General features: G+C 47.8%; 1 protein-coding gene across 1 annotated transcript in view; it reads right to left on the bottom strand.

Annotated features, from left to right (window-relative positions):
• The window catches only part of ING2 (inhibitor of growth family member 2), a 15,052-nt gene extending 6,801 nt beyond the window's left edge, over positions 1-8,251 (bottom strand). The window contains exon 1 of the mRNA XM_085641887.1: positions 7,907-8,251. Within this exon, the coding sequence (XP_085498013.1) occupies positions 7,907-8,087 (181 nt within the window). The 5' untranslated portion in view covers positions 8,088-8,251. The remainder of the gene's footprint in view (positions 1-7,906) is intronic.
• Positions 8,252-8,598: the final 347 nt, after the last annotated feature.

Raw genomic sequence — 8,598 nt, 5'->3', positions numbered from 1 at the left:
CAGAGGGGGAAAGGAGACAGAGGAGAGGGAAGAGGGAGACAAGGAAGAGGGAGGGAGAGGGAAGAGGGAGACAGAGGAGGAAGGAAGAGAGAGGAGAGGAGACAGAGGAGAGGAGAGAGGGAAGAGGGAGACAGAGGGAGAGGAGACGAGAGGGAAGAGGGAGACAGAGGGAGAGGGAAGAGGGAGACAGAGGGAGAGGGAAGAGGGAGACAGAGGGAGAGGGAAGAGGGAGACAGAGGGAGAGGGGGACAGAGGAGAGGCAGAGGGAGACAGAGGGAGAGGGAAGAGGGAGACAGAGGGAAGAGGGAGACAGAGGGAGAGGGAGACAGAGGGAGAGGGAGACAGAGGGAGAGAGAGGGAGACAGAGGAAGAGGAGACAGAGGAGAGGGAGAGGGAGACGAGAGGAGGAGAGGGAGACAGAGGGAGGGAGGGAGACAGGGAGGAGAGGGAAGAGGGAGACAGAGGGAGAGGGAAGAGGGAGACAGGAGGGAGACAGAGGGAGAGGGAAGGGAGAGGAGACAGAGGGAGAGGGAAGAGGGAGACAGGAAGACAGAGGGAGAGGGAAGAGGGAGACAGGAAGACAGAGGGAGAGGGAAGAGGGAGACAGGAAGACAGAGGGAGAGGGAAGAGGGAGACAGGAAGACAGAGGGAGAGGGAAGAGGGAGACAGGAAGACAGAGGGAGAGGGAAGAGGGAGACAGGAAGACAGAGGGAGAGGAAGAGGGAGAAGGAAGAGAGGGAAGAGGGAGACAGGAAGACAGAGGGAGAGGGAAGAGGGAGACAGGAGGACAGAGGAAGAGAGAAGAGGGAGAGGGAGACAGAGGGAGAGGGAGACAGGGAGAGGGAGACAGAGGGAGAGGGAGACAGAGGGAAGAGGGAGACAGAGGGAAGAGGGAGACAGAGGGAGAGGGAGACAGAGGGAGAGGGAGACAGAGGGAGAGGGAGACAGAGGGAGGGAAGAGGGAGACAGAGGGAGACAGAGGGAGAGGGAAGAGGGAGACGAGGAGACAGAGGGAGAGGGAGAGGAGAGGGAGACAGAGGGAGAAGGAAGAGGGAGACAGAGGGAGAGGGGAGGGAGACAGGAAGACAGAGGGAGAGGGAAGAGGGAGACAGGAAGACAGAGGAGAGGGAGAGGAAGAGGGACAGGAAGACAGAGGGAGAGGGAAAGAGGGAGACAGAGACAGAGGGAGAGGGAAGAGGGAGACAGGAAGACAGAGGGAGAGGGAGACAGAGGGAGACAGGAAGGGAGAGGGAAGAGGGAGACAGAGGGAGAGGGAGACAGAGGGAGACAGAGGGAGAGGGAGACAGAGGGAGAGGGAGGAGGGAGACAGAGGGAGAGGGAAGAGGGAGACAGAGGGAGAGGGAAGAGGGGAGACAGAGGGAGAGGGAAGAGGGAGACAGAGGGAGAGGGAAGAGGGAGACAGAGGGAGAGGGAAGAGGGAGAGAAGAGGGAGAGGGAAGAGGGAGACAGAGGGAAGAGGGAGACAGAGGGAGAGGGAAGAGGGAGACAGAGGGACAGAAGAGGAGACAGAGGGAGACAGAAGAGGGAGACAGAGGGAGACAGAGGAAGAGGGAAGAGGGAGACAGAGGAAGAGGGAAGAGGGAGACAGAGGGAAGAGGGAAGAGGGGAGACAGAGGAGAGGGAAGAGGGAGACAGAGGGAAGAGGGAGACAGAGGGAAGAGGGAGACAGAGGGAAGAGGGAGACAGAGGGAAGAGGGAGACAGAGGGAAGAGGGAGACAGAGGGAAGAGGGAGACAGAGGGAAGAGGGAGACAGAGGGAAGAGGGAGACAGAGGGAAGAGGGAGACAGAGGGAAGAGGGAGACAGAGGGAAGAGGGAGACAGAGGAGGGAGGGAGACAGAGGAGGGAGGGAGACAGAGGAGGGAGGGAGATAGAGAGAGAGATATGTGTATGCCGGGTCCGGTGGCTCAGTGGACGAAGGCGTCCGCTGCAGGGACCTGTGTTCCACCTCATGGTCACAGTTTTTTTTTTGTTGCTCTAGCCCCGCCCCCTCCCCAATGACCCCGCCCCCAAGGTGCGGCCCTCGGCCACAAACCACACTGTAAATTTGGCCCCCAAGAGAAAGTTTGTGAGTACCCCTGCTCTACACAAAGATTGCTTCTGGAAGACAGCCTTGGAGGGACACATGAAAGAAGAGAGAACTCAACTGGTCCTGAAAGAGCAGACAGAGAATACACATCCCCAGTCTGTTGTACCTGTATGAGAGTGGAAGCAGCGGCCCACTTCTTGTTCTAATGTCAAGATCTCTAAGATCAAGGAAGGGAAAATCTACAGAGTAACCACAGGACTGCAGTGTAACCAGAGCTGGTTTCTCTGACCCCTAACTTCCAAAAGGTGCGGGTTCATCACATGGAGCCGGAACTGTAAGGAAAATCTGTCTCCCTGCCCTGAAGCACCTGGAAGCGGATTTGTGAAGAGCAGCAGGAAGGAACAAGCCAACCCCACAGGAGGAGCAGACTACTAGGGTGAACAGAAGCAGCTGATCATGGAGCTTGATGGTCCATCCTCCAGACTCACAAGAGAATGAATGGCATACTCTTGGATCAATTTGCTGTCTTTTTTAAGCAGATAGCCAGTGCCAGTATCACTGTGCCTTTGCAACCCTGACCACAACTAATGTGTGTCACTGACCAGGCGTGTGCCAGAAAATACTGCATCACCATGACTTAAAATTGTTGTACCTCAGATCTGCCCACGTTCTGCAATTTGGTAGCAAGACTAGAACACACAGCACCAATCTACTGGACATGCACAGCCCTAGCCGCTGACAGTTAGCATTGAGCATGCGACATTGGAGAGCACCACCACCCTGTGATCCCGCAAGGGCCACCAGCAGCAAAGCAAGCTAGTCTAAACGGAGTGATCCCAACAGAGGCCACGAAAAATCTACTCGCTCACTTGCAATGGCAAGTCAGATGTTATCAGGTCAAGTTATTTTTAGCACCTACTGGCCCCTTCTGGCTAGTGAACAGTCTGAAAAGGAACAGGTGTTATGTTCATTCCGAAAGTGAATGAGCAATAATGATGCCTTTAAATCTTGTTTTCATCTTGACACATTAGCTGTATTTTCAAGAAAAGAGGTAAAATGTAAGTTTGAGTTTTTAATAATTGCTGCTTGGAAAATTGAGTTTATTTTTCCTTACTCTTACTACAGTTAGAGGTTTTTGTCAAGTGAGCTCTCTGACAATCATTGTGAAACAAAAGGCTGTAAGATGTCAGTATTATTTTCTAACACAACATTCAAATAGGTTGTAAATAAATAGTACAAGAATTTCAAAATATGTCAGGAATTACGAAAGCCCCTTTTTTGTAATTGAGAAGTGTGATGCAAACGAAGATTTAAATATTAGCAAAAAATCCAGAACACTGTTGGTGATGTGCAAACGACAAATATTTACTAAACTCCATCTCCAAATATTAATGTTTGTGCACTATATCGTTTTATCTGTAAAACCGCATTTCAGTGGGAAATTATGTGGCCCCTTCAATGTAAAATCTGCTGATTAGCAATGACAGCATGCTACCACTTCACGTTTTAGTTATGTATTTATTAAAAGTGATAGGTTTTAAACATGATTTGAGAAACATGCCTGCCCCCGCCCTTATGACAATCTATTTATTATGCTGTAGGGCGACTGTTGAGTGCAGAGCTTGATACATCCCCACACTACCTCCCTGAGAAGCCTGTGACTGCTCTCCATCGTTACCACTGAGAGACAAGTGCTTAAGAGGCTACAATTGGTCCTGTTTGCTTGCCAACAGAATTGTAAGTTGTTTGGATTTACATTTCAGCGTTCTGAGGTCATGTGTGAATGGGATACTTGCAGAGGTTTGAATTAGTGATTGTCATGATGTGTTTTTCTTTAACTGTCGAGAGGAGGAGGGTCATTCTGCTCCGATTGCTGGCTGAGGTTCCCTACGTGGTCATGAATTACTTACTGATAATCTTTATTTCTCCAATTCCAGGTTTCCCTTGTTCCCCTCCCTACTAAAGTGTGGCATTAAACCTCCATAGACAGACTACCCCTTCACATTAACTGGGAAGGAAGACTTTCCTTTCACTCGGAACAGTCCCTCTTACCAGTCTACTGTGTCCCCTCGGAGTTGCCCCCTACATATCTCCTCCCAATCCCAAACAGACAACACTGATTCCAAAGTTTAATAAGACAAAACGGAATATGTCCCGAGTACAAATAAGGGAGGGAGGGCGAAGAGAGGACTGGGATGAGGAAAATGTGGAAGAGTAATAAATATTATAAAAAATTAAATAATTCCCTCGTCATTAGTTTTCCTCAACCCAGTCTTTACTTATGTGAGAATATACTCAAGCCAGAGTTAAAGAAAAAAAAAAAAAAAAACATCACACACACACATGGGAACATCTAAACATGAAAAAAATGGGCAGTGCCCCTTCTAGAATAATCGGCTCTAGCAGGTGGAAGTTAAACACCAGAAAAAAAGGTAATCTATTAATCCACAAGCTTAAGGAACATAAATAGGTTATGTTTTGAAAAAATAAACTTTTTCTTTGATTACTATATTCGAGCCTCAGCAGCAAGTGCATCAAGGATCATAAAAAATATATAGGGCATTTCATTACATCGTTTACCCACTATGTGACCATCGTACTGTGGCCAACCATTATACTGCCGGCACTGCGGGATGTCCTTTGTCCTGCATTTTTGCTCTCACAGTTTTAACCTTCTCAAAGAACAAGTCTCACTCTTTCAGCCCATTGTGAGCTGTGAAAGAGGTGCCCATCGATGGCTATGAGGGTGGAGGAGCCCCACACATTGCAGCTTCAGGATCAGGTTCAGCTGCTGAGATGTAAATTCAGCCACCTGCTGTTAAACAGCCCCACTGTTTTAATTTTAAAAAACACATGCTCCGGGTGTGTTTTACGAGTATGCATTTGGTATTTATTTCTTACATTAAACCTGCTTCAAAGTGCTGACATACTGATAAGTGGGGAGAGACATAGGAAGAGTATGATTTGCCCAGGATCGAACAGTTTGTTAAATAGTACACTCCAAACTGCAGCACACTGCTACTTGCTGCAAAGGCTGCATATTCGCAGCATTGCTTTTGGTGACTATATCATGAGCCCGAGCACTTCTCTCTTTCAAGTAAAATTCAGTTCATTTTTAACCAAACGCTTACTACCAGTTTATACTCAAATTTGAACAAATTAAATCCCAATCTTGCCAAAAAGGGAGCAGAGGAATACATTTGAAAGTGATTGCCCAAGAGCACACAATTTGGCCAAATGGAGGGGCCAGGATTACAAAGCATGTGTCCAGGTTTCACAGTTTCCAACTAGCCCACTACACCACACCTAGCTAGACTACAACTGAAGTAGCAGCGATTCTGATGGCAAGGCCAAGAGACTGCCCTTTTGAAGGAAAATGCCACTGTGTTATGGGCCATGTCCAACTTGAGAATAAAGTGTTTATTTGCAGCATATTAAGTTTGAGTGGTAAAGCTGGGATTAGATGTCAAGTATCCTAGTTGCATTGCTATAAAGTACCCACTGGACCAGGTCTTGTAGCTGGTGGTGTTTATCGAACAGTATGCATGGTAGATGTATATATCGAGATTTATTTGTGGAGTTTCAAAGCTACAGACAAATTCCATTCGGATGTCCGAGTTGTAAAATTTCTCAACGCGTCTCCCGGAAGTTGCAACAGCAAGCTGTAAAAGCTTACTTCAGGAGGTGGTAAAGGTATCAGAACTCAACTATAGTATCAATAGTAAGATCGTGGGCGGTAAATTCAATCTTCGGCTGGGTTATACATTTTAAGATGCCGCCTCGCCGCCACAGCCCCCCCCCCCCCCCCCACACCTTAACAAACACATTCTGATGTCTACGATCACACAAACAGATAATGGAAAGTTGGCCACCATAACCCAGCCAAGTCGTTAATGTTAGGTAATGCTAGATATAATGTGCAGCACTCCTCTTAGAATAGCTGCCCATTCTTTCATAGATGTCATCCATTTTCGCATGTGACTGGTAGAGAGGGGTGAGAGACTTGGGGGCATATTATCAACAAACGGCGTTACAATTATCGGCGATAATGGGCTTGATAATATGCCAGAGAATTCCCATAGAAGCCCATGTTCTGGTGTCAACATGGGCTCCTATGGGAATTCTCTGCGGCTATCAAGCACTGCGTTAAAATTATCGCCGCTTTAGCGGCAGTAAACTGCCGCTAAAGCGGCGATAATTTTAACGCAGTGCTTGATAGTATGCCCCTATGTCTTTTCTCCCAATAACTTACATTTAGTCAACAAGTATGATGATAAACTGAAGGAGGCATTATAAAGGCCAAAGTTGGAATCACTGAAAAGAAAGACTTCTGCAACGAAACGGATTTGCAGGGGAAAAAACGTATTTAGAAGGTAAGAGGACAACATGTTTAAAACGCATAAACATTTAGACAAATCTTTCCAAATAAGGTAGGCGTGAAGAGTGTTTCGGGCACAGATTTGTACAGTCTCATCCAATCGTGTCCGTGTTATTTGGTATAGGAAACGGGCTCAGAATTATAAGTAATTCCAAAAGGTACGGTGTAGTGAAATGTTCGACAAGCAGTCACTTTACTTCCGCGTTATTCCTACACACTGCAAAGAAACTTACAAGCAACTACCCGTACCAAAATGGCCGCCACTACGTTTACAGGTAACTAAGCAACCAGGGGTGTCTATTCAACTTCCGGCCCAACTGAAAGTGACGTCAAGTACTTCACTCTCAACGCAGAAATTCAAGAGGACTCCTACAGAGCAGAAAGGGAGCCCTGAAAGTAACTACCACCAACACAGCCCAGGCTCCGTTCTTTAGACTGACACCGCTGATTTCGAGTACCGAAATCCACGCTTGACACAACAGAAGCCAGATCTTCGACTCTCGTGCAAGAGCCTGACATTCGTATTTAGCAAACTGGCTACTATAAAACTACTGAGCAACCTTAGATACACGAAGACCGCCAGCCCCACCAGGCCGCTTCAGACCGAAAAAAAAACCATTTATCCTAAGAATAAAACGTCGTAAACAGTACATCAGAGAACAAAAAACACATATTTAGGAACCACAACATGCATCACGGTAGGAGCTCAAGCGGCATGTCGTATTAAAGGCCAAGAAATAAAACTCCTCCTAAACAAGCTGCAGGCCACGAAGACCCTCTGGTCTCATCCCCACAAAGCCACTTGAACACCAAACACCAGACAATCAAACACCGAAACACAGTTTAAGATAAAGCACACAGCTAAACTAAAACCACTGAAAAAGTGGAGAGCCCCCGTTCTCCAGGAAACCATTAGCCACAAGCCCACAGGCGACCCGACTAAACACAGAGACTTATGCTGTGCTGTCAAAATGGCGGATTTGATGCTATAAATACAGACTTCAGTCGAGGGTTTTCTCGTTGCCTATCACAGCCCTAACCACCAATTCACTTGCAACAATGTGCAACGGATCATAAAGAAAACAAAACTGCGTCTCCAAAATTAAAATCATATACGGAGTAACGAGGCTTCACCATCGGTATTCAAAATCACCACTGCCACATCGCATCTGACAGCCAGAGAAGAACATATCCGGCTCTTTGTGGGTCGTGATGTGTAGCAGAGCGGCGAGACACTGGAAAGCGCATTTCCCCATAGTTCTGAGGACACTGGATGTGGATACATACACCGAGCACTTCAAACACCCAGTCTCCAGGATGATGTGTGGGGAGTTTCCGACGGCCACTATAGTAATGAGCTAGGTATGACGTGGGGACCTATGCCACTCTAGTTGTGAGCCCCGGGATGACACCCACAACCTGTTGTAAGCTGAACACTATTTACGCTGCTCGCACACGGCGCAAGCGCTTCCTCCTTACCTCGGTAACGCGTGTCTATCTCCCGCAACAGAGAGACGCTGCGCTGAATCTCAAGCGGCAGCGATTCGATGCAGTCCAGGTATTGCTCCACATACGAAGCAAGTATGGTGCGATCTTCCTCTACTCCAACTGGGCTGCTGCCACCGCCACCCCCGGGGGAGCCTTGCTGCGGTCCCAGCATCCTAACACAGGGCAGGCTCAAACTAAAACCGCGGCGATGGACCGGGAATGGTCATCCTGCTAGGGGGACTGTACAGCCTTCCTCTGTTTCTAAACGTTGCCTTTCCCGGTACCGGGGATTCTCTCCGCCACTACCAGTTGGATGCTTTCTGCGCATGCGCCAACATATTCCATATAAGGTAATACACTGACTTTTTGCAATTCCCGCATTTGCTTCTGGAAGCCTATTGGCTGGTGTTAAAGGGCAAAGCACAGGAAGCGGAAGGAACCCACACCAAAGTCTAGGAAGTTCTGCTTTAACTTCAGACACCGCCTTCACGAAATCGGAGATTCTGAAGTTGGGCTGTCGCGTTTAATTTTTTTAAAGCGTATGTATGGAAAGACGGTGTATATTCGAATAGTATAAGGGTCATGGGAAATTATATTCTGGGCACTAAACAAAAACGCCTGAGGATATTGGGGTTTGTGTCACTGCAGTGACGCTGACGAAAAACTATACCCATACGTCAGTA

This window comes from Triturus cristatus, chromosome 2_2 (assembly GCF_964204655.1).
Source record: "Triturus cristatus chromosome 2_2, aTriCri1.1, whole genome shotgun sequence".
Classification (NCBI taxonomy): domain Eukaryota; kingdom Metazoa; phylum Chordata; class Amphibia; order Caudata; family Salamandridae; genus Triturus; species Triturus cristatus.
This window is presented reverse-complemented; position numbering and strand designations above follow the sequence as displayed.